Here is a 27431-nt window from a genome sequence, read left to right as displayed (position 1 = left end):
GAGAGGGAGGGGGGGAGGGGGGGAGGGAGAGGGGGAAGAGAGGAGGGGGACGGGGGAGGAGGGAGGGGGACGGGGAGAGGGAGGGGGACGGGGGAGGGAGGGGGACAGGGGAGAGGGAGGGGGACAGGGGGAGGGAGGGGGACAGGGGGAGAGGGAGGGGGACAGGGGGAGGGAGAGAGAGGGGGAGAGGGAGGGGGACAGGGGGAGGGAGAGAGAGGGGGAGGGGAGAGGGAGGGGGAGAGGGGGAGGGGGAGAGGGAGAGGGAGGGGGACAGGGGGAGGGAGAGGGGGAGGGGGAGAGGGACAGGGGGAGGGAGAAGGGGAGAGAGAGCTATAACACGGAAGAAGTTAGTAAAGAAGAGCGATAGATTACATAAAAATAAAAACATAGCACAATTTCAAAATTAGATTAACAGATCAGTTTCGATTTTGGCATGGTTTTGAAAAATCAAATCCACTTGTCTTTGAAATCTATGGGAAAAAAATATATAAAAAATTAATGAAAATTAAAATACATTTTGAGAGATTATATATATATATATATATATATATATATATATATATATATATATATATATATATATATATATATATATTTTACACATTTTAAGAAGAAAGAATATTATTAGAAATTAATTTTACTTTTTAAATATCTTTTAAATGGAATGCAGTGAGCGTTGAACTATTTTAATTTCTGCTTTACGTGTAACATACAAAAATAAAATAGAATCTTAGAAAAAAAAAGATATAAAATTAATGCCAAATTATTCATAAAATAACATAAATACATACTTCTTACAATTTATTATTAAAAAAATTATATTAAATTTTACAATATGGATTAAATAATAAATATAAATACACACTAATCGTCAATTTTATTTTAATAATATATAAAAGACAAAAAATAAAAATCATACATAAAATAGACTATTTATGTGCAGTGATTATTAAAAAAAAAAAAAAAAAAGTGAATAAGAAATACAATACATTATGCATTTTTACATTTGATAATATACTTTATTATTATAAATAGCTAATGATTTTATTATTATAAATAGCTAATGAGATTTACCTTGATTTTGCAGATAAGGTAGTTTCTTTGTGGAATGGCCGCCGGATCAACTTGCTTCCTCCTCGTGCTCACAGGTAATACTGAACAGGTATACTGGTCAGTATTACCGTTTGCCCTCATTTGAAATGGCGTTTTTTACACTGTCCTCTGAACGTGACTGTCGTAATGACGTCATGTCCGGGTTCTAAATCGCGCGATAACTCGCGCCGCCGCACAGCCTCCTGGGAACAAGCAAAAAAGATCCCAGGAGACAGTGCAAAATTAAGTGACAGAACAGCCGCAGCAACCCCACCCATATCCACAATACGGAGAACCAGGAAATTGGCAAGATGTGATTGAAAAATAAGGTACATTGCAAATATTCTCAAAAAGGTCCGATTTATATTTAGAACACGATTATCATAGTCGGAAGAGAAGAAGAAACTTTGTTTCATGTATTGAAGATAGCTGATGAAAATGAAGTTCCCATACGATTGTGCTCAGCATATTCGGGTGTAACCTTAGTAGGGGATTTCCCCTGACCCATAGTGTATTCTATTCATAGGATACAGGTGCAGGCTGCAATTTTTGGTCAAATGAGCATAGTTAATGAGTTCAGTATGTTATTGTTCCTTTGGGAACATATCTCCCATATTAGTTTATAACTGTATTTCTTAAAGAGGGATTCCGCCCAAAAAAAAAAATATTAAAAGTCAGCAGCTATAAATACTACAGCTGCTGACTTTTAATAAATGGACACTCACCTGTCCCGGGTTCCAGCGATGCCGAGGCCGATCGACCGCTCAGGCCTTAGCTGCTGCCGCCGCCGCCATTCGAGGTGAGGGAATCAGGAAGTAAAGCGAATCGGCTTCACTTCCCGGTTCCCTACTGCGCATGCGCGAGCCGCGCAATAGGAAATCTCCGCGCTATCACTGGGACCCGCGTGTGTCCCAGCAGACAGCGCGGCAGGGCAGGAAATGGCGTAGACTCCCGTGGGAGTCTATGCCCGGAAGTGGGTGAAAATACCTGTCTTTGACAGGTATCTCCACCCCCTCCCCCCTGAAAGGTGTCAATTGTGACACCGGAGGGGGGGGGGGGGGGTTCCGATCAGCGGAGGTTCCACTTTAGGGTGGAATCCCGCTTTAAAGAATAGCTTGTCAGTCCATTGGATCTTCTTGGCCCTGTGGAGGGGAAACATAGCAACCCCTCTTGTGTGTGATGAACCACATTTTTCCCAGTTGCATGGGATGAGTTAGGTAGGCAAGAGGTAGATGCTGTTCTTCTTCATGAGGTTGTAGCTGCAGATGCTCCATCAATCAATTTAAGGTCAAGTAAGGCTTGTTGAAGTTCATTCGGTGATCTACACATGTGTTTGGTACCTTTGTAGCTGAAGCATATGGAGAATGGAAAACCCCACCGGTATGTGAAGTTATGATGTTGTAATTCCATTAAATGTGGTTTTATGGCACGTCTTTTTTGAAATGGTTACTTGAGAGAGATCAGCGAAAATCAAAAAAAATTGTGACCCTGGAAGTTTAGGTTGTCTTTCTCTCTGGCTGCAATTAAGAGTTGTTCCTTTGTGCAATAAAAATTGAACTTTGCTATGATGTCACGTGGGGGTCCATCTGCTTTTTTTGGCATGAGAACTTTGTGCACCCTGTCCATTTCCAGCCTTTCAACGGTATTCCTGGTTACAATTCTTGGCATAATGCTGTTATTGTAGCAGATAAGTCGGTGATGGATTCAGGTATGCCTCTGAATCGCAAATTGGACCTTCTTGCACGGTTCTCATAATCTTCCAGTTTATTTTGTAGTGTAATGTTTTCTTCTTTAAGAAGATCTATTTCATTCAAGTATTCAAGTGTTGAGTTTTCTATTTCTTCAACTTTAATTTCCAGCGCAGCTGTGTGATTTCCCAATTCTCTGATTTCTTTAGTCAGGTTACTGGCTATTTGTTCTGAGCATCTTTAATGCTTTGTTCAGCATCTTCTCAAATTGTTTCATAAGGTTTGGGGATGCAGTTAATTCATGTGAAGATTTCTGTGACAGAAATAATTCAGTATCAGATTCTTCTGAGGAGACTTGCTGAGATCGCTGTGTGTTTATCTTGTTTGCTGAGGTGATTGTGCCTGTAGCTGAGGAGACTGGCGCCATTTTCACTGCAGTGTTTGCCTGAGTGCCTCCTCTGGGGGTATTTTTAAACTTATTCCGGGCTCCCCCCAATACCATTTTTAGTCCAAATGACTTCAACAGAACAAACCAGGGAATTCTCTCCATTTTAATCGCACATGTGGAATAACTGAGGACAATGGGGTTTAGAGCAAAGTAGTTTTTGGTAACTCACTGAAATAATCACAGATATATTGCCAGGGTCTTAAATCTGTTGTTAAATATTTCCATTGTGTTGTCTCCAGTGTCAGCTGCAGATTGCTATGTTCAGCTACAACTCCCCACAGCATCTTCTGTTCCTTCCCGGACAAAGGTTGTTTACAATTCCAGTAACCCTGAGTGGCATGAAAGCTTCCACTATCGTATTCATGGAGCAATAAAGGTGAGAGTTATTGAAATGAAATCCTACCTGGTATTAAAAAATCAAAGAAGCTGGACAGAAAATTGTCAGATGAAGAGCAGCTGCAATTAATGAAATGCATCTGCTATTCAAGTATTATTCCAACAGTGACCCATGCTGGCTGTCAAAATACAATAGCCAGGAACTCCATATTTGGCAATCTGTGCTGTAAAGCATGGAACCTATCTGTCAGTGTATGGCCAATCGGCAATCACAGTCATAGTTCTTCCTCACTTTGATCTACTTCTTCTCTTCCCCTTTTCTTCCACCCTTCATCTACTGGCACCACAGTATGCACCCTCATGCCCCTTATCTAGCCTCTTTCCTATATATAATGCTGTGAAAAAGTATTTGCCCCCTTTCTTCTTTTTTTTATTTTTTTGCATATTTGTCACACTTAAATGATCTCATCAAACAAATATTATTATTACACGAAGTTAACTCGAATAAATACAAGATGCAGTTTTTAAATGATGGTTTCATTTATTAAGGCAAAAAAGCTGTCCAAACCTGCCTGGCTTTATGTGAAAAAGGGATTGCCCCCTAAACCTAATAACTGGTTGTGCCTCCCTTGGCAGCAACAACTGCAATCAAGTGTTTGCAATAACTGCCAATGAGTCTTTCACATTGCTGTGGAGCAATTTTGGCCCACTCTTCTTTCCAGAATTGTTTTAATTCAGCCATATTCGGGGGGGTTTTCAGCATGAACGGCCTGTGTAAGGTCAGAATACAGAATCTCAATTGGATTTAAGTCAGGGCTTTGACTAGGCCACTCTAAAACCTAAATTTTGTTTGGTTTGAACCATTTGAAGGTGAACTTGCTCTTGTGTTTTCCGATCATTGTCCTGCTGCATAACCCAAGTGCACTTGAGCTTGAAGTCACAAACTGATGGCCGGACATTCTCCTTTAGGATTTTCTGGTAGACCTCAGAATTCATGGTTCTATTACTTATGGTAAGTTGTCCAGGTCCTGAAGATGCAAAGCAGCCCCAGACCATCATCACGCTACCACCACTGTTGGTATGATCTTGTTATGAAAAGCTGTATTAGTTTTATGCCAGATGTAACGGGATGCACACCTTCCAAAAAGTAAAATTTGTCTCATCGGTCCACAGAATGTTTGCCTAAAAGTCTTGGGGATAATCAAGATGTTTTTTGGTAAATGTGAGATCAGCCTTTGTGTTTTTTTTGTTGGTCAGAGCAGTGGCTTTGGCCTTGACTCTCCCATGGATGCCATTTTTGCCCAGTCTCTTTGTTATTGTTGAATCATGAACACTGATCTTACCTGAGGCAATTGAGGCCCGCAGTTCTTTAAATGTTTTTCTGGGTTCTTTTATGACCTCCTGGATGAGTCATCGTCATGCTCTTGGAGTAATTTTTGTAGTCCAGTCACTCCTGGGAAGGTTCACCACTGTTACAAGTTATCTCCATTTGTGGATAATGGCTCTCCCCGTGTTTTCCTGGAGTTCCAAATAGGGGTGCACCAAATGTTTTTTTTGGTGCCGAAACCGATACCGAAAATGAAAAATGCACTAGGCCGAAAACTGAAACCGATACTGAAACTGACCGATACCGAAAATGACTGTTGTTAAAAAAAAATATTTTTATACAGGAGATGATCAGAGACTGGGGACATGGTACAGGAGGTGGTCAGAGACTGGGGACATGGTACAGGAGGTGGTCAGAGACTGGGGACATGGTACAGGAGGTGGTCAGAGACTGCAGACATGGTACAGGAGGTGGTCAGAGACTGGGGACATGGTACAGGAGATGGTTAGAGACTGGGGACATGGTACAGGAGATGGTCAGAGACTGGCGACATGGTACAGGAGGTTGTCAGAGACTGGCGACATGGTACAGGAGGTGGTCAGAGACTGGCGACATGGTACAGGAGGTGGTCAGAGACTGGCGACATGGTACAGGAGGTGGTCAGAGACTGGCGACATGGTACAGGAGGTGGTCAGAGACTGGCGACATGGTACAGGAGGTGGTCAGAGACTGGCGACATGGTACAGGAGGTGGTCAGAGACTGGCGACATGGTACAGGAGGTGGTCAGAGACTGGCGACATGGTACAGGAGGCGGTCAGAGACTGGGGACATGGTACAGGAGGCGGTCAGAGACTGGGGACATGGTACAGGAGGCGGTCAGAGACTGGCGACATGGTACAGGAGGTGGTCAGAGACTGGGGACATGGTACAGGAGGTGGTCAGAGACTGCAGACATGGTACAGGAGGTGGTCAGAGACTGGGGACATGGTACAGGAGATGGTCAGAGACTGGGGACATGGTACAGGAGATGGTTAGAGACTGGCGACATGGTACAGGAGATGGTCAGAGACTGGCGACATGGTACAGGAGGTGGTCAGAGACTGGCGACATGGTACAGGAGGTGGTCAGAGACTGGCGACATGGTACAGGAGGTGGTCAGAGACTGGCGACATGGTACAGGAGGTGGTCAGAGACTGGCGACATGGTACAGGAGGTGGTCAGAGACTGGCGACATGGTACAGGAGGTGGTCAGAGACTGGCGACATGGTACAGGAGGTGGTCAGAGACTGGCGACATGGTACAGGAGGTGGTCAGAGACTGGCGACATGGTACAGGAGGTGGTCAGAGACTGGCGACATGGTACAGGAGGTGGTCAGAGACTGGCGACATGGTACAGGAGGCGGTCAGAGACTGGCGACATGGTACAGGAGGCGGTCAGAGACTGGCGACATGGTACAGGAGGTGGTCAGAGACTGGCGACATGATAAAAGATAAGTGCAGCCAGCGTTGCCCCCAGTGATGCAGCCAGCGTTGCCCCCAGTGATGCAGCCAGCGTTGCCCCCAGTGATGCAGCCAGCGATGCCCCTAGTGCAGCCAGCGATGCCCCCTGTGCAGCGAAGAGAGAGGAGAGCCGCCTCCACCGTCTGGTTGAATAGAGCGCCGAGAACTTCACAGCTTTAATTTCAATAGCTGTGTGTTCCCCGTCGCGCTGCCACATACAGCCCCTCCCCCTTGTCCAGGCACTTTGATCTGTCTATCAAAGTTCCCCGGACAAGGGGGAGGGGCTGTATGTGACGGCGTGCGACGGGGAACACACAGCTATTAAAATTAAAGCTGTGATGTTCCCGGCGCTCTAGTCAACCAGACAGCAGAGGCGGCTCACCTGCGCTATACACCCCCCATCATGGGTGGCACCAGGGGCAGGGGTGGTGCTTCGCTCCCGCCCAGGCACCTCCCCATTTTCGGCTCAATTATCGGCCGTTTTTTCTTTTTGGCAAATTGCCGAAAAGGGCATTTTCGGCCGATATGTTTCGGCAGCCGAAATTTCGGTGCATCCCTAGTTCCAAAGCCTTAGAAATTACTTTGGAACCCTTCTTAGACCGTTACACGTACATTACTTTGTTTCTAATCTGTTATAGAATTTTTTTAGACTGTGGCATGATGTGTGGCTTTTTGTGATCTGTTAGAGGGCTTCACTTTGTCAGATAGCTTCTATTTATGTGATTTCTTGATTCAACAGGTCTGGCAGTAATCATGCCTGGTTGTGGCAAGTGAAATTTAACTCGGCTTTCTAAAAAAAATGTGGTTAATCACAGTTCATTCATGATTCAGCACAGGAGGGGGCAATTACTTTTTCACATAGGGCCTGGCAGGTTTGAACAGCTTTTTTCCCTTAATAAATGAAATAATAATTAAAAAACTGCATCTTGGATTTACTCGGGTTATCTTAGCGTAATATAAAAAAATGTTTGATGATCTGAATCATTTAAGTGTGAGAAATATGGAAAAAAATAAAAAAATCAGGAAGGGTGCATATATTTTTTCACAGCATTGTATTTTTCTGTCAAATTATATTTGGATGGCAGCGCCCCTCTTGTTGTATTCTAGTCCACAATGTCTCTGAAAGTCAGTATTACTTAGTGTCTGTTTACACCCCTCTTTTTTAACTTTGGGTAACTTCTTGTAGTGTTCCCTGCAATTTTGTTCACAGTGCTCTTAACCGGTTCCCGACTGGCGCACGCCGATGTACTACGTCAGCAGAATGATACCTCCAATCTTTAATGCCGCCCTGCCATTGCGAGCGCGCCGCCGGCAGCGCGCTCGCGTGCCGGGCGGGACTCCCGCGAGTCCGGTCGCAGGTCCCGCGGACTCGATCGCCGCGGGCATACCCGCGATCGTCTCACAGGGCGGCTGAACGGAGAAATGCAGTTGTAAACAGCATTTCCCCGTTGTGCCTAGCAACTAGTGATTGGAGCAGAGATCAGTGTTCACTAAATGAAAGCCCAGCCCCCCACAGTTAGTAACACACCCCTAGGAACACTTAACCCCTACACTGCCACCCACTGGTTAACCCCTTCACTGCCAGTGTCATTTACACAGGAATCACTGCATTTATATAGCAGTGATTGCTGTATAAATGACAATGGTCCCAAAAATGTGTCAAAAATGTCCGATGTGTCCGCCATAATGTCGCAGTCACAATAAAAAATCGCTGATCGCCGCCATTATTAGTAAAAAAAAAAAAAATTATTAATAAAAATGCCATAAAACTATCCCCTATTTTGTAAACGCTATAACTTTTGCGCAAACCAATCAATCGCTTATTGTGATTTTTTTTTATACCAAAAATATGTAGAAGAATACGTATGGGCCTAAACTGAGGGAAAAAATGTTTTTTATTTATTTTTGGGGGATATTTTTTATAACAAAAAGTAAAAAATAATGCGTTTTTTTTCAAAATTGTCGCTCTATTTTTGTTTATGGCACAAAAAATAAAAACCACAGAGGTGATCAAATACCACCAAAAGAAAGCTCTATTTGTGGGGAAAAAAAGGACGTCAATTTTGTTTGGGAGCAACGTCGCATGACCGCACAATTGTCAGTTAAAACAATGCAGTGCCGAATCGCAAAAAGTGGTCTGGTCTTTGACCAGCAAAATGGTCCGGGGCTGAAGTGGTTAATGAACCATTTTTGTTTTTTGACAATGTCTTGTTTTTGCCTTTTATTTCTTACTGGTTATTATAGTATTTCTAATATTGTCTGTATGACATTGCACTCTCTTATGATAATGCCCAGTGCTGTTCGTATACTGGTAATTTGCTTGTCTGTTTTGTGCATAATAATTATTGAAATAAAGCAATTACAAAAAAATGTCCAATGAATTTGACACTTATAGGAGAGGCAGCATGCAGTGCCCAGAATGTGTTAGGTTTGGCCAGCCCATTTTATTTTGCAAGGCCACAGATAAGCTTGGCTACCTGATTTATGCGAGGCCTGAACTACTACCTAGACCAGTGACCTGTGAATGAACTGCGAGTCCAAACCGTGACAAGCATGTGTTATGCAAGCCAGTCTAGGCAAGCTGTGACAGGCTAGGCTCCTTTAAAATGTATTTCCATTAGCGATAAGGATACATGCATTTTCCATCATGGAATATTAATATTTTTATTATCATTATTGCAATCACTAAATACATTTTTGCATTACAGATGATTTTTACATTTGTTTGACTTACAGAACATACTGGAACTGACTCTATATGATCGTGATGTAGTGATGGACGATAAAATTACTTCCATTGTGTTTGATGTAGGAAACATTAAACCTGGACAAACCAAAAAAGAAGTTTTTAAACTTAATCCTAAGGTGTGTGCGTAGCATCATTACCCACCAAAGCTGTCATTATTAGACCAATATTAATGAAGAACCTGTTCATTTTAAATAAGTAATTTTAAAGTGAATTTGTGTTTTTGCCAATGCGGGACAGCCAGGCTCATCAGCAGCTTTTGCATAGTAGTCCAAGCTTAAACCATGTCACAGTGTAGTCATATTGTACAATAGTAAGGGGTATTATATGCTGGAGGGTGGGGAGATATTTTGTGCAATATATTGAAATATTTAACTCACCAGAATTTTTGGGGTAATATTATGCTGTTGCTAATATTATAAAATTCTGGTAAGTCTCACTAGGGCTTCAGAAGCTTACAATCAAGTGGGGAGGAGGGTTACGAGGGTTGTATACACAGTTACAGACAGAGTATAACTTGTAAGGTTGAATAAAGACACTGATCCATCCAAAAAACAGAAGAGGCACCTTCAGGTCAGAGCCAGTTGCATTTAATAAGTTACAGGTGCATTAATCCACTTACATCACAGAAATAGACTTCTGCCACATGTCCTCTCCACACTAATGTGGCATCCGTCCAGCACTTTAGTGTTGCAGTAGCTTGTCCATGTGGGGGGAATCCTGTCCTGCAGGGTTTCCAGATGACTTGGAGAGCTGTGACCAAGGCTTGGTGGAGGCTCTGGTCAGCATTGGAACGCAGCGTCGGGTGCGGTGACGTCACCGGACGCTGTTCAACCTGAGTGTGTGTTTATGTCACTATCATTTTCTTTTTTTTTTTTTTTTGTGTAAAACTATTTTTATTAGTTTCAGGTAAAACTTAAGCAGATAATGTTTGTACATATCTATAACCGCTTTTGTCTATACAACAAGGTAGCGAAGTAGTAGGCTATGTTAAACCATAACAAATATAGCATAAAAAGAAAGGTTATTCTTGGAGTTAGGATGAGTGTCTCTCATGTCTATCCAATATATATATTGTCTACTCATGGTTGGGCCCGTGTTAGCTTATCTATTAGGGGAGGGAGCCTCTGTAGGCAGCCCTCAGGGCGTCTCCCCCCGAGCGTCGCCGAGAGAGGGGTGCCCCTCAGGACCTCCATCTTACCTCGCCCCCCCCCCCCCCTCTCATCGTTAAACTTCACAACACCAGTGCCATTATTCAGGGCCCTGGTGAGTGCACAGGCGGCCTCACCATGAGCAGTCCTCTTAACAGTGTGCAGAGAACCATCATCAAATTGCCAACGTTAGTAATTTGTACTAAATAACCATGAGGAAGAGGTACAAGAGCCAAAGAAAAGAGAAAAAAGAAAAAAGGGGGGGGGGGAATAAGAGTAGAAAGGGGCGGGGAAAAGGAGACCTCAAGTGTAGTCTGTAGGACGAACTTAGGAATAGTGTGGGAGGGGGGGAGTTTGGAATCTCACCTTTTTGCTCCCAGAGGATTCGCCTTGCCGCACCGGACCGCCAGCCGCCCTGTTGCAATGTAGTAAAGTAGCAAAGGGAGCCAAAACCTTCAACACAATGTCATAACGTCCGCAGCCCAGGCCCCATCTTTTAGGGGGATGGTATTAATTATTCTTTAGTGTCCTATTGTGGTCCAGAGTTGGGTCTGCTAGTCATAGTAGAGATTCCTCCCAGCTAGAAGGGATTAATTTGTGGGTAGAGAAATAGTCGGTCCAGAGAGCCCATCGAGCTGAGTGTTTGTCTCTAGTACCCCTACAGGTTGCTATCCATTCTTCTGCCTCCCTAATCTGGTTTATCTTGTGCGTCCATTCCTCTTTAGTTGGTATCTGCATTATTTCTTCCAGTAGATAGGAAGGAGCCATCTAGCGGCATCTAGCAGGTGAGGTAATGCGTTCTTTTTGTAATGACTTATTGGCATGGAAGGGAGGTGCAAGAGAAAATGTCACTATCATTTTCAATATCCCTGTACATTGTGTTCACTAAAGCCAGCCATAAATGATTTGAAGCATTGCTGGTTCAGCAGGAACCGGCTGAGATTTGAACCATGTATGGGCAGGCTGAATGTACTGAAGTTGATCAATTGATCAACTTGGGTACAACCAGCTTTTGGATTGTACATGCTTTCATTGCTAGCAGCAGGCAACACTAGCAATAATAACTGTGTTCTCTCATTAATGTAACAGTTACATCAACAGTACTCTGTAAAAATGGTGTTGTTGCAGTAAACATATCAAAAAAATAAAATAAATATATATATATATATATATATATATATATATATAATCGGTTTATATACATGACAATGTTCACTACTGTCACATTATTTTTTGCTTACATAGGATAAGGGAATGTTGGAGGTCGAGTTCCACCTTGAGGAAAGGTAAGAACCCCAACAGTCTTTGAAAAACTTGCTGTATGTTTTATATAACTGTTTATTTAGAAAATAATTTTCATGTTTTACAAAGGAAAATACAGAAAAAAGCAAAAACATTCCATAGGTAGCATAAAACACAAATCACGACAACCTAGGAATATACATATAGCATATTGTGAATTATCAGAATAATCGCTTCCCAAGTAATGAAAACATCAGCCGGAATGATCCACTCTGAAGCCACTCTAATAACCCCAGAGTGGGACAGTCCGCACAACAATATGCGGTACAAAAAAGTCAGGAGAGTAATACATGATACCAGTAAAAAATAGCTAGGAAGGTAGCAAGAAAATGGAACGGTGACAAGGAAAAAAGGCAAAAGAAACAGGTTACCAGACCCCTGTGATAGAGAAGAAAAGCAACTCGGCGTGCCATAACCCAGGGTGATTAGAATGTACTCAAAACTAAGCAATTGTCCCAGGCGTCCATACAGCATTAAACCTTGCTATGTTATCATGTAGTCTAGCTGTAGGGTATTACATGGATCTCATCTCCTTATCCCACTGCAGTAGATCAGAGAGTGTCTGAGGGTGTCTGTTTCCACCAGGTGGTGATGAAACATCTAGCCACTGTAATAATGTACATCATCAGCTTTTTAAGATATTTCCCTAGGTCCCGCATCGGGAGGCCCAGGATATGCGTAAGTTGATCATGGGAAATAATTGTGTTTTGACTGTATAATAAACTGTATGTAAACCCAATGAATAGAATATCATATTAGCTTTAATACGATGCAAGGAAAGTAGGTTCCCTTTGTTTTGTCACAGATGTCATCCATGTCCTATTTTTTTTTTTTCAAACAGCCAGGAACCACCAGCAGAAATCATCACCAATGGCGTTTTAGTGGTGAGTCTGTTTATTTATACAGTGTGTGTGTGTGTTTGTGTGTATGTATGTGTGTATGTATACATACATACATACATACAGTGCTGGGACAAGGTCATCTGGTGCCCAGGGCAATGATGGAAAACTGCTACAGCGCCTACAAACGAGGGCATCTATACTGGAAAACATGTTTATACTAGTATTGGTGGCGATCAGCACCTTAGGCATGGTTCACACTGGGGCAACTTGTTGGGCGACAAGTCACGCCCCATTCAGTATAATGAAACCATTCTAATCGGAGCGACTCAAGTCGCTCCGCCTTAAAAAAAGGTTCCTGTACTATTCGGGGTCAACTTTAAAGCAGCTTGTATTGACTTCTATTAAAGAAATCGTTTGCAAGCTGCACTGATTTTGTGCTGCTTCAAAGTCGGGTGACAGTGGCTGGGAAGGAGTTAACATCTAGGGGCAATCAAGGGGTTAATTTTGTGTCTAACAATGTGTAATGTGTGCTGCTTTTTACTTCTGATTGATTTGATTTGTTTATTTTCCCTGCTTGTTTGCTGCGTTGACTGTCAACTCAGAGCTCTGGGCTGTGATTGGACACTCCTGGTGCCTGCAGCTGACACCTGCAGTGGGTTAGCAAGTGGTTAATTAGCGATGGTATTGTTATATGCAGCAGGAAGGGCTGTATTAGTGGCACCATTGTCCATGTTAATTAACCCACTGGTGCCACTAATGCAGCACAAAGGGCTAATTAACTGCCACTGGCCACTAATGCATCAGTGACAGTGCATTAATCCCCTTCCTGCTGCATATTATTAATACGATTGCTAATGAAGCAAATTCCCCTCAGAGTTAATTATGCCATCTGCAGATGGCAATGTGGTTACTTGAGTGATGATGCCCTGCTTGGTTCCTCCTCCTTGATTGCACTCCCATGTTTTAGCTCCAGCGGTCGGTAGCACTCCATGCTCGTTTCGTTTCCCACCCCGTCTTCCAAACAGCCTCTGAGTGATGCCGGCCGGGACTAGGAAGAGCTCGTTGGGCGCAGTGGTGACTCGAGGAACAATATATAGGGGGGCACATAAGATGCCACAGTCAAAACTTGGGGGACACTAATATTTTTTTACCACTAAATCATACCACTGAAAATAAACTAAATAAGCATATATATATATATATATATATATATTATATATATAGGGGGCTGTTAAACTCTGCAGTTGAGCCAAGTTTTTGCCACCCCCCATTGTTACCCCTTTTAGCTGCATAGGCAGTGCCTGGGGGTGTACACATATTGCAGCCATGTTGTTTAGTGTCATGGCAGGAATTACACCCTGTGTTGCTTTTGGCAGGTGCTTCCACCCGCTGAGTACAACCCCTTCAACTAAATGGGGATGCTCTGCCGCAGCCCCACAATGCACACTGTTGTGATACACCAGTGTGGGGGATCAGGAGGTTGAAGCAGGTGGTGAGGAGGTGAATACAACACCTCCTCACTGCCTGTCTAATGCGTTGTAAACAGTGATCTGCATGTGGATTGCTCTTCAGAAAATAAAACTAGTGTGACTGAGCCCTAAGGCTTAAAAGTGAAGCAGAGAGACAGAACACCCAGACCCTGCATTCTTTTCTCCCAGTTAGAGATCTATGTAAGGAACAGGATTTCTGCTGGTTTAAAGGAATGCAAGACTGTATTCTGTCCCGCTGATGATGATCTTTCACAGCCCAGTGTCGGGAAGAACACGAACAGACTGTAAGAGCATGTCTTCCTCTGCTGCCTGCACTAAACAACCATGCTACTGCCCCTCTCCCTATCACTGACTATCCATGATTCTGCCCCTCTCCCTGTCACTGACTGTCCATGATTCTGCCCCTCTCCCTGTCACTGACTGTCCATGCTGCTGCTTTATATTCCTGAAGCAAAGGAAAACTCTTGCTGTGACTCAGAGGAGCTGAGAGGTCATGTTAGCCACTTCCTCCTCCTCTGGAACTTCTGCTTAAAGTTGTCCAAATCTGGCGGCAGGGGAAAGGGGAGGGGCTGGAGTAGCATGATTGGCTAAGACTTAGCATGTGACTGCACAGATCCCTCCCTATGCTGACCGAGCAGTAGAATGACATCATCCTGCATATCCTTGCCGTGCTGTGAGTTCCACCGACATAGCTTTCTGAGCATAGACACAGGGGTGGGCTGGGTGGGCGGGAGTGCTGTTTGCTTCAGGAGCCATGTCTGCTGCTGTCATTATGACAGGCGGGGGACCCAGTCTGTGCTCCAATTGGGAGCAAATGGGCGGCCTGCCTGTGCGAACGTCGCTCGCATTAACATTGGAGTCAGCGAGGAGAGGGAGGGGGGATAAATCCCCCACAGGAGCTGACAGGCGTTCTCTCACTTGTGAGATTACTTCACCTGATAGGGATGGGAGGGGCGGAGCTGGTCTCAGGCTTGTGCCGAGTGCAGGAGCGCACTTGGCACATGCTGTTATCTATGTAGCGTGGCTGGTACACCAGCACTTCTACTGTGGCCTCTACGTTAAATGGTCCCGTCCAGGGCATCCGCCCCTTCTGCCCTCCCCCCTCCTTTGTACCGGCCCTGCATACATACATACATACATACAGTGCCTTGAAAAAGTATTTATACCCCTTGAAATTCTCCACATTTTGTCATATTACAAGCAAAAACATATTATTGGGATTTTATGTGACAGACCAACACGAAGTGGCACGTTATTGTGACGTGGAAGGAAAATGATAAATGGTTTTGGAAATCTGTTACAAATAAATATCTGAAAAGTGGCGTGCATTTATATTTAGCCCCCTTTACTCTGATACCCCTAACTAAAATCATGTGGAACCTATTGCCTTCAGAAGTCACCTAATAAAGTCCACCTGTGTGTCATTTAGTCTCAGCAATAATACAGCTGTTCTGTGAAGCCCTCAGAGGTTTGTTAGAGAACTGTAGTGAACGAACAGCATCAGGAAGGCCAAGGAACACACCAGACAGGTCAGGGGTACAGTTATGGAGAAGTTTAAAGCAGGGTTGGGTTATAAAAAAATATATCCCAAGCTTTGAACATCTCATGGAGCACTGTTCAATCCATCATCCGAAAATGGAAAGAGTATGGCACAACTGCAAACCTACCAAGACATGACCTTCTACCTAAACTGACAGGCTGGGTAAAGAGAGCATTAATCAGAGAAGCAGGTCCATGGTAACTCTGAAGGAGCTACAGAAATCCACAGCTCAGATGAGAGAATCTGTCAACAGGACAACTATTAGTCATGCACTCCACAAATCTGGCCTTTATGGAAGAGTGGAAAGAAGAAAGCCACTGTTGAAAGAAAGCCATAAACCATTCCAGTTTGTGAGAAGCCATGTGGGGGACACAACAAATGTGGAAGAATGTGTTCTGGTCAGATGAGACCAAAATGTAACTTTTTGACCTAAAAACAAAATGCTATGTGTGGTGGAAAACTAACACTGCACATCACCCTGAACACATCATCCCAACGTGAAACATGGTGGCGGCAGCAGCATGTTGTGGGGATGCTTTTCTTCAGCAGGGACAGGGAAGCTGGTCAGAGTTTATGGGAAGATGGGTGGAGCCAAATACAGGGCAATCTTAGAAGCAGATATTCTAGGACTCTATACATACAACCAGTGCTACAATGGAATGGTTTAGATCAGGCATGTCCAAAGTCCGGCCCACGGGCCAATTGCGGCCCGCAGTCTAGTTTTGAACGGCCCAGCCTGGTTATCTAAACATATATATTTTTTGTGGCCCCGACAATCTCCCAGCGCCGGGGCCACAAAAGATATATAGTCTCAGTCTGGCTGCCTTGGAGATGGGAGGAGGTACGAGCGCCGTGCACACAGGAGTATTTCCTGTTTACACGGCAGCCTCTGTAATAGGAAGTCCTGTCTCCGCCATTGGATGACTGTTCTGTCCATCAAAGGAGGTGGGACTTTCTCTTAAAGAGGCCGCTGTCTAAACAGGAGATTCTCCTGTTCTTTGGCCCTCGTCCTGCCCCCTCCATGTCCCCTCCAAGGCTGCACTGATGGCAATGGTGAGTACATTTCTGGCTAAAAGTGAGTGAAATCCTGGCTAATGGTGGCTGCATTCCTGGCAATGGTGAGTAGATTCCTGGCAATGGTGGGGGATGCATTCCCAGCAATGGTGGGCGCGTAGATGGGCACTGACCCTTATTTTGCTTCACAGTTTTTTATTAAAAATGTTAAGTTTTTTTTTTTTTTTCCCTGAAACTTCCCTCTTAAAGTGAAGGTGCGTGCTATTCGACAATAAATACGGTATATCCAAATAACACGCCCGAGCTCATCTCTTCAACACACACAGCCACAAAGGCAAGAGAATTCTTGTTGGGCCATGTATTAGTGTTCGAACGAACACACTTAGACCGAATTTTAATGGTTCAAAGAATGTCAGGCAAAATTGTCGGCCCTCGCGCATGTTCACTTCATCAAATCTGGCCCTCTTTGAAAAAAGTTTGGACACCCCTGGTTTAGATCAAAGCATATTCATGTGTTAGAATGGCCCAGTCAAAGCCCGGGCCTAAATCCAATTGAGATTTTGTGGCAAGACTTGAAAATTGCTGTTGACAGATGTTCTCCATCCATCCTGACAGAGCTTGAGCTATTTTGCAAAGAAGATTGGGAAAACATTTCACTCTCTAGATGTGAAAAGCCGGTAGAGAGACATACCCAAAAAGACTTGCAGCTGTAATTGAAGTGAAAGGTGGTTCTACAAAGTATTGACTCAGGGGGGCTGAATAAAAATGCACACCACACTTTTCAGATTTTTATTTGTAAAAGATTTTGAAAACCATTTATCATTTTCCTTCCACTTCACAATTATGTGCCACTTTGTGTTGGTCTATCACATAAGTCCTGGTTCACACCTAAGCATTTTGTTAGACCCTTTTCACACTGGGGCATTTTTCAGGCGTTTTTCAGGCATTTTTCAGGTATTTTTCAGGCGCTTTAGCGTTAAAAAAAGCACCTGTAACGCGCTTGAAAGAAGCCTCATCTGCAATCCCAATGTGAAAGCCCAAGTGCTTTAAGAGCCCTTTCACACTGCCAGCTCCCGAAAATCGATTTATCAGCGTTTTTCGTGCGCTAGTGGGGCACTTTTCAGGCGTTTTGCAGGCGCTTCCCATTGATTTCAATTGGAAGGGGCACTTTAGGAATACTTTAGCAGTATTCACTGCTCCAAAAGCGCTGCAAAGAATCTGCTTGCAGGACTTTTTTTTGACACCCTGCCAGTGCAGTGCCTCAGTGTGAAAGCACTCAGGCTTTCACATTGGGATTGCAGTTGCGGTTTCTTTCAGGCGCTTTTTTTTTAAGCTAAAGCACCTGAAAAATGCCCCAGTGTGAAAGGGATATCAGTGAGAAAGCACTCGGGCTTTCACATTGGGATTGCAGATGAGGCTTCTTTCAAGCGCTTTACAGGTGCTTTTTTTAACGCTAAATCGCCTGAAAAACGCCCCAGTGTGAAAGGGGTCTAAGTGCGTTTTCAGTTTTGCAGAAACACACTCCATTTAGCAAATACAGTCCATTTAGCATGGTTTCCTATGGATGTAGTTCAAGTCTGTGCATTTTATGGAAAGGGCCAGGGACACACACACACACACACACATACATACATACATACACACATACACACATACACACATACACACATACACACATACACACACACACACACACACACATACACACATACACACATACATATATACATTATTTTATATATATATAGTATGTATGTACACAGTATCTCACAAAAGTGAGTACACTCCTCACGTTCACGTTTTTGTAAATATTTTATTATTTCTTTTCATGTGACAACACTGAAGAAATTGCACTTGCTACAATGTAAAGTAGTGAGTGTACAGCTTCTATAACAGTGTAAATTTGCTGCCCCCTCAAGATAACTCAACGCACTGCCATTAATGTCTAAACCACTGGCAACAAAAGTGAGTACACTCTTAAATGAAAATGTGTGGCCACCATTCTTTTCCAGCACTGCCCTAACCCTCCTTGGCATAGAGTTCACCAGAGCTTCACAGGTTGCCACTGGAGTCCTCTTCTACTCCTCCATGATGACATCATGGAGCTGGTGGATGTTCGAGACCTTGCGCTCCTCCGCCATCCGTTTTGAGGCTGCCCCACAGATGCTCAATGGGGTTTAGATCTGCAGACGTGCTTGAGCAGTCCATTACCTTTACCCTCAGCTTCTTTAGCAAGGCAGTGGTTGTCTTGGAGGTGTGTTTGTGGTCGTTATCATGTTGAAATACTGCCTTTTGGCCAAAGGGAGGGGATCATACTCTGCTTCAGTATGTCACAGTACATGTTAGCATTCATGAGTCCCTCAATGAACTGGGAGGCACAGTGGTGTAGTGGTTAGCACTTTCACCTAGCAGTAAAAAGGGTTGCTGGTTCGAATCCCAACCATGACACTACCTGCTTGGAGTTTGCATGTTCTCCCGGTGCCTGCGTGGGTTTCCTCCGGGTACTCCAGTTTCCTCCCACACTCCAAAGACATGCAGGTAGGTAAATTGGCCCTAGTAAATGAATGGGGACTTTGGATTTTGGGCTCCTTGAGGGTAGGAACCAATGTGAGTATGCAATATACAGGGATAGGGGTAGACACTCACTCAGGTTGAACTGGATGGACTGGTGTCTTTATTCAACCTTACTAACTATGAAACTATGAAACTGTAGCTCACAGTGCCAGCAGCACTCATGCAGGCCCAGACCATGACACTCCCACCACCATGCTTGACTGTAGGCAAGACACACTTGTCTTTGTACTCCTCAACTGGTTGCCACCACACATGCTTGACACCATCTGAACCAAATAAGTTTATCTTGGTCTCATCAAACCACAGGACATGGTTCCAGTAATCCATGTCCTTAGTCTGATTGTCTTCAGCAAACTGTTTGCAGGCTTTTTATGTGCATAATTTTTAGAAGAGGCTTCCTTCTGAGACCACAGCCATGCAGACCAGTTTGAAGCAGTGTGTGGCGTATGGTCTGACCACTGACAGGCTGATCCCCACAACCCTTCAACCTCTGCAGAAATGCTGGCAGCACTCATGCGTCTATTTCCCAAAGACAACCTCTGGATATGATGCTAAGCATGTGTGCTCAACTTCTTTGGTCGACCATGGTGAGGCCTGTTCTGAGTGGAACCTGTCCTGTTAAACCGCAGTATGGTCTTTGCCACCATGCAGCAGCTCATTTTAAGGGTCTTGGCAATCTTCTTATAGCCTATGTCATCTTTATGTAGAGCAACAATTCTTTTTTTCAGATCCTCAGAGAGTTCTTTGCCATGAGGTGCCAGCAAGTCCTACTTGCAATCTCGGAACACCCAATAAGGGGATAATATGTGACCAGTCTAAACTACGTGGCATGCCAGGAGCCTGGCGGACAAGATGGGTGAACTAGAGATACTATTGTACGGGAGGATTTGTATTTTATGGGAATTTCAGAGACCTGGTTCAACAGCTCTCATGATTGGCTGGCAAACATTCAAGGGTATACCCTTTATCGCAAGGATAGAGAGGGTAAAAAAGGGGGAGGGGCATGCCTATATATCAAGAATAATGTACAAGTGAATGTGAGAGAAGCTAAGGGGAAAATAATACTGGGAGTATGCTATAGACCGCCTAACCTGAGGGAGGAAGGGACAGATCTCCTATCACAATTTGGATTAGCAGCAAGAATGGGAAGTGTTATCATAATGGGGGATTTTAATTATCCAGACATAGACTGAGGCTCGCCAGTTCCTAAATGTCTCGCAGGACAATTTTATGGGTTAGATGGTATACACACCAACTATAAATAAAGCGTTACTGGATCTACTGATTACCAACAATACAGACCTGATCACAGATGTGGAAATACGGGGCAATTTAGGGAACAGTGACCACAGGTCAACTGGCTTCCTTATAAATCACACAAATAGAAAACATAAGGGGAACACAAAGACACTGAATTTCAAAAGAACCAACTTCCCTAAACTATGAACCTTACTAGAAGGCATAAATTTGGTTAAAATCTTAGGAACAAAGAACACGGAGGAGAGATGAGTTTTCTTTAGGAGAAAAATAAGTTATAATAATAAATATTAAATAAGGGCATTAGCCAATGCATCCCATTGGGTAATAAATTTAAATGAGCGAACAAAAGTCCTGGATGGCTTAACTCCAATGTAAAAATGCATATAAAAGCAAAGGAGAAGGGATCATCATCAGCATTCACACTTTATAAAGAATGCAACAAGAAATGTAAGGGTGCAATAATGACGGCTAAGATAGAAAATGAAAGACAAAAAAAAGAGCAACAAAAATCCCAAGAAATTCTAAGTATTTAAACAGTAAAAAAGGAAGGACAGACCATATTGGCCCCATAAAGAAAGAGGAAGGACATCTGGTTACAAAGGATGGGGAGATGGCGAAGGTATTGAATTTATTCTACTTCTCCTCAGTCTTCACGAGGGAATTGGGGGGGCTTCAGTAACCAAAACTGCAGTGTTTATTCTCATGACACATCACAGAAAGCACCTAAATGGTTAATAGAGGACAAAATTAAAATTAGACTTGGGAAACTTAACATTAATAAATTACCGGGACCAGATAGCTTGCACCCGAGGGTGCTTAGAGAACTTGGTCAAGTAATTGCCAGACCATTGTTCCTAATTTTTACTGACAATCTACTGACTGAAATGGTACCAGCTGATTGGAGAAAAGCCAATGTAGCACCAATATTTAAAAAGGGCCCAAAATACATCCCTGGGAATTACAGACCAGTTAGGCTAACATCAATAGTATTTTAAACTCTTGGAGGGGATGATAAGGGACTATATACAAGATTTTAGTTATGAGAACGGTATCATTAGCAGTAATCGGCATGGATTCATGAGGAATCGTTCTTGTCAAACCAATCTACTAACCTTCTATGAGGAGTTGAGTTGCCAGCTAGCTAAAGGAAGGCCCGTAGATGTGGTGTATCTGGATTTTGCAAAAGCATTTGACACAGTTCCCCATAAAAATTTACTGTACAAAATAAGGTCCGTTGGCATGGACCATAGGGTGAGTAAATGCGTTGAAAACTGGCTACAAGGGCGAGTTCAGAGGGTGGTAATAAATGGGGAGTACTCAGAATGGTCAGGGGTGGGTAGTGGGGTCCCCCAGTGTTCTGTGCTGGGACCAATCCTATTTAATTTGTTCATAAACTACCTGGAGGATGGGGTAAACAGTTAAATCTCTGTATTTGCGGACAATACTAAGCTAGGCTGGGCAATAACTTCTCCGCAGGATGTGGAAACCTTGCAAAAAGATCTGAACAAATTAATTGGGGGGGGGGGGGGGGGGCGGGGGATGGCAACTACATGGCAAATGAGATTCAATGTAGAAAAATGTAAAATAATGCATTTGGGTGGCAAAAGTATGAATGCAATCTATACACTGGGGGGAGAACCTCTGGGGGAATCTAGGATGGAAAAGGACCTGGGGGTCCTAGTAGATGATAGGCTCAGTAATGGCATGCAGTGGCGGAATTATCAGGGTCGCACCGGTCGCATTTGCGACTGGGCCCTTGAGTTCCGCCACTGTAGGGGGGCCCGCTGCCTGGGAAATAGTCATTTACGGAGAGTCCTGTAAGCTCCGCCCATCCTTTCCGGCTGCTCCGCCCATCCTCTGCTCCGTTACTCACGGGGACAGTCCCCGCCCGCTTTGCCCATCTCCTCTGCCCGCACAGTCTCCGCCCATCCTCTCTGTCCCCGCCTGCTCCGCCCATCTTCTCTGGCCACACCTTCACTCACAGGCTCTGCCCAGCCTCTCTGCTCGCCCAAACAAGACCAAGCAAGGAGGAGGAACGAAGTGATCTGCAAGTGAGTGGCACCCATCGCTTAATAACAACACTGCCACTTATACCCCCTCCACACTACTACTGCCACTGATACCCCCTCCACTGCTGCCACTGATGCCCCCACACCTCAACAACTGCCACTGATGCCCCCACACCTCAACAACTGCCACTGATGCCCCCACACCTCCACAACTGCCACTGATACCAACCACACCACCACAACTGCCACTGATACCCCACACACCACCGCTACTGCCACTGATACCCCCCCACACACCACCGCTACTGCCACTGATACCCCCCCACACACCACCGCTACTGCCACTGATACCCCCCCACACACCACCGCTACTGCCACTGATACCCCCCCACACACCACCGCTACTGCCACTGATACCCCCCACACACCACCGCTACTGCCACTGATACCCCCCACACACCACCGCTACTGCCACTGCTACCCCCCCACACACCACCGCTACTGCCACTGCTACCCCCCCACACACCACCGCTACTGCCACTGCTACCCCCCCCCCCCCCCACACACCACCGCTACTGCCACTGCTACCCCCCACACACCACCGCTACTGCCACTGCTACCCCCCCACACACCACCGCTACTGCCACTGCTACCCCCCCACACACCACCGCTACTGCCACTGCTACCCCCCCCCCCACACACCACCGCTACTGCCACTGCTACCCCCCACACACCACCGCTACTGCCACTGCTACCCCCCCACACCACCGCTACTGCCACTGCTACCCCCCCACACACCACCGCTACTGCCACTGCTACCCCCCCCACACACCACTGCTACTGCCACTGCTACCCCCCCCACACACCACCGCTACTGCCACTGCTACCCCCCCACACACCACCGCTACTGCCACTGATGCCCCCCCACACACCACCGCTACTGCCACTGATGCCCCCCCACACACCACCGCTACTGCCACTGATGCCCCCCCACACACCACCGCTACTGCCACTGATGCCCCCCCCACACACCACCGCTACTGCCACTGATACCCCCCACACACCACCGCTACTGCCACTGATTACCCCCCACACACCACCGCTACTGCCACTGATTCCCCCACACACCACCGCTACTGCCACTGATTCCCCTCCCCCCCCACACCACCACCACTAATACCCCCCACACCACCACAACCACTGATCCACCCCACGATGACCCCTACTGCCACTGATCCACCCCACCATGACCGCTGCTGCCACTGATCCCATCCTGCAACCACCATCCTTGCCACTGATACCATTCCCCTCCCCACCACTCATCCCATCCCACCCCCCCAACCACCACCCTCACCACAGATCCCATCCTCCGACCACCACTGCCACTGATCCCATTCCATCCCCCTCCAACCATCACCCTTTCCACTGATCCCATTCCCACCACCACATCTGCCACTCACCCCATTCAACCCCCTTCTATCACTGATCCCACCCCTCAACCACAAACCTTGCCTCTGATCCCATCCCCCCTCACCACTGCCACTCATCCCATTCCCCCACCACCACCGCTACTACTGATCTCATCCCCACCCAACCACCACTGCTGCCACTGATCCCATCCTCCCCACCGCTGCCACTCATCCCATCTCTCCCTCACCACTGCCACTCATCCCATCCCCCACCACGGATGCCACTGATCCTATCCCTCCTCAACCACCACTGCTGCCAATAATCCCATCCCCCACCACCACCACTGGCACTCATCCCAGGGGCGTAACTACAGGGGTCACAATTGCCCCTGAACACCTGGATGGGGGAGGGGGGCATTTAGAGGAACAAATCCCCTCAATTTTTCTTCTGCAGCCACTAAAAGTCTGCTTCTCCTCCTGTCCCTCTGATAGGCATTAAGTGACTGCAGGAGGAAAATGGAGGGGATTTGTTCCCCCTCCTATCCAGGTCCTGCTGCCCCTGGGATCAGTGGGAAGAGCCCTGGCTGGAGGTCAGGGGGGCCCTCCATGGTTTCTTGCACCGGGGCCCTGAAGGTTCTAGTTACGCCACTGATGGCCTGCAATGCCAAGCTGCTGCTAACAAAGCAAACAGAATATTGGCATGCATTAAAAAAGGGGATCAACTCCAGAGATAAAACGATAATTCTCCCACTCTACAAGACTCTGGCCCGGCCACATCTGGCGTATGCTGTCCAGTTCTGGGCACCAGTCCTCAGGAAGGATGTGCTGGAAATGGCGCGAGTATAAAGAAGGGCAACAAAGCTAATAAAGTGTCTGGAGGATATTAGTTATGAGGAAAGGTTGTGAGCACTGAACTTATTCTCTCTGGAGAAAAGATGCTTGAGGGGATATGATTTCAATATACAAATACCATACTAGTGACCCCACAATAGGGATAAAACTTTTTCCCAAAAGGGAGTTTAACAAGACTTGTGGCCACTCATTAAAATTAATAGAAAAGAGGTTTAACCTTAAAGAGGAAGTAAACCCTGATGAGTTTACTTCCTCTTTCATTCCCTGTAAAGGCAAAGCATAATGGACTACTATGCATCGCATAGTAGCCCATTATGTGTCACTTACCTGACACAGGAGCCAGCGAAGTCGCCACTGTCCCCTGTAGTCCACCGCATCCATCTTGTTGGTGGGGTCTCGCAGCTCTGCCGCTGTCATTCGGCGAAGCCGCGATGACGTCACTCCCGCGCATGCGCACGGGAGTCGACACGCGCGGCAGCTCCATTCTTGGAAATGCCGTGCTCAGTACGCCTGCGCGCCGCTGTCTACGGCGCATGCTCCTTAGACAGCGGTGCCCGTTTTCGGGCAAATATCTCCTAAACCATATAGGTTTAGGAGATATTGCTTGGACCTACAGGTAAGCCTTAATCTAGGCTTACCTGTAGGTCAAAGGGGTTTGTAAGGGTTTACAACCACTTTAAACTACGTAGAGGGTTCTTTACTGTAAGAGAGGCCAGGATGTGGAATTCCCTTCCACAGGCTGGCTCAATTTGGATATTTTCATTTATGGGTGTACTCACTTTTGTCGCCAGTGGTTTAGACATGTGTTATACAAGCTGTACACTCACTACTTTACATTGTAGCAAAGTGTCATTTCTTCAGTGTTGTCACATGAAAAAAGTGATAAAATATTTACAAAAATGTGAGGGGTGTACAATGTACATATTGTGGCTAAATTAAGTGATCCCTTATGGCTAGTCAAAGCTACCACAAAACCTTACGATCACGGCTAAAAACAAGAATTCTCAGACAACCAGATCCACACATTTATGGGCAGCTTAATAGAAAAATGCAAAGATGGCACAGTCCGATGTTCTCCTTTTCATTATACCATGGACTATGGGAGAATAAAATAAAAAAGGCTATTAGCTGGCATAAAGCATTGGACAGACCATCCTTTGATGATCCAAACCATTAGAAGGATCCAGTAACACATGTGCATCACCACAGATAAATATTGAGCAAAATAGGGTGATCAGGCACAATGTGTAGGTCATTATTTTACTTAAAATGTTTGTTGCATGCTTCCTCTTCTATGCTTTTTGTCTTAGGGTTTGGTATCTTATTATATACCATTGATATGCAGCAAGGCTTTATGCACACTGGGACTTTTTAATCCTTTTCTCCTAGTAGGAGAAAAGAAGCTTCAAACACGCCTGAGCTGCAAACGCGTTTGTAAGGGTAGGGTGATAGGGTGGTTGTCACGTCCTCTGTGTTTTCCCTTTTTATTGATTGCCAAGCAAGGGTTACATGAGAAGCCTACCTTGAGGTGGGTTCTTTGCCCCAGGCATTAAACGGGGTCAATGACCCTTGCAGGTGGGGCAACACTTCGCTTGAAGGCCTGCTCACCAATGCCCAGCACCAGGTGGGAGTCGCGGTCATGTGAAGAGTCAAACATTAAGGCGGCCTCCCAACTCAGAAAAGAGCCATATGTGTGCAGTACCCAAAATAGTTCCTCCTTAAATTGGCTCATCCTATACACTTGTACTGATGTATGTTTTGCATTCAGAGGGACAGGCTGAGCCTCGACCCACTCCACCAGCCAGCGTACCCCTGTTATCTCACTCCCAGTAACAGAATGGGGTCCTACCGAGTTCATGCTGTGTCGATCTCATGCCTAGGGATCAGGCCATTGATCTCTTTAACGCTAGTCCTCTCCTGGTGACCGGCAGAGATAGACAGCTAGGGAGGGAGTCAAAGCACCAACTCCCTTGCTACCGGAGAGCATGTCACCACACCAATGACTGGTTGCTGTTCTTGTGAATACTCATGGCAACTCCCTCTTGTTGAATGAACCTCTGTCATAGTGATGTTACACACACCCTATATTGTGGTTATGGACACATGTTCTCTGGTAATACACCAAGACTTCACATGCACCCCTTGAATAACTTTAGTGTAACTAGTATGACATGCAATAGCCTATTTCCCTTAACTAAACCTAACTGTGGCCTCCCCAAGCTACTCGCACAGGTGAATCCTCTTTTGGAAAAGTCCACACTTGGCAATGCTCGAACAGAGAAGTCCATCTATTTCTTCCAGCAATGCCGCGATCCAGAGTGGACCACAGGTCCGAGCAAGTCTCTAGTTGCATGTGTTCCCCAGAGCCACCCCCCTCTGGATCCAGACCGCTTCCCTTTTATGGAGCACAGGAGAGAGGCTGGACCCACGAGAAAGCTTGCCCCTGACCTGGGCAGCCAGGTGCTAACTATACAGTGAGCTACCCGCCTACATGTTAGGCATGTCAAGAGCTTTGGGTGTTTGTGTATTTCATTGGTCAGAATATTAATTCTGGCCATTGAAATTAAAAAGCGCTCAAGCGCTAAACGCGCCTAGTGCTTACGTGCATTTACATGCATTTTAGATGCTATTTAAATGCATTTAGAGGAACTTTTTTTGTGAAAGAAATGCTCTTCTGAAAGTGATTTTGGTGCATTCAGACTTCAGCCCCTAAATGCCCCTGCCTCTAAACTCCTCTAAAAGCAAAAGAAAAGCATTAAAAAAAAGTCATATGTTTGTAAAACAGGCATTTGATCGCTGCAGTGTGCACAAGGCCTAAAGAGTGTCAAACACATTGTGTGTCATCCTCAC

The 27431-nt window shown here is 45.4% G+C and overlaps 1 protein-coding gene across 2 annotated transcripts in view; it reads left to right on the top strand.

Moving 5' to 3' along the window:
• Window positions 1-27431, top strand: part of LOC143943224 (cytosolic phospholipase A2 zeta-like) — a 180128-nt gene that overhangs the window by 58025 nt on the left and 94672 nt on the right. Inside the window, exons 3-6 of one of the 2 annotated variants that reach the window (XM_077464845.1) lie at window positions 3468-3604; window positions 9129-9257; window positions 11535-11575; window positions 12433-12475. In XM_077464845.1, the coding sequence (XP_077320971.1) occupies window positions 3468-3604; window positions 9129-9257; window positions 11535-11575; window positions 12433-12475 (350 nt within the window). The remainder of the gene's footprint in view (window positions 1-3467; window positions 3605-9128; window positions 9258-11534; window positions 11576-12432; window positions 12476-27431) is intronic. The other variant, XM_077464846.1, reaches the window with a different exon arrangement.

Source organism: Lithobates pipiens, unplaced genomic scaffold, assembly GCF_037356315.1.
Source record: "Lithobates pipiens isolate NorthernLeopardFrog02 unplaced genomic scaffold, aLitPip1_a1.2 Scaffold_30, whole genome shotgun sequence".
NCBI classification, from domain to species: domain Eukaryota; kingdom Metazoa; phylum Chordata; class Amphibia; order Anura; family Ranidae; genus Lithobates; species Lithobates pipiens.
The sequence above is the reverse complement of the archived record's forward strand: the minus strand, read 5'-3'. Positions and strand labels throughout refer to the sequence as shown.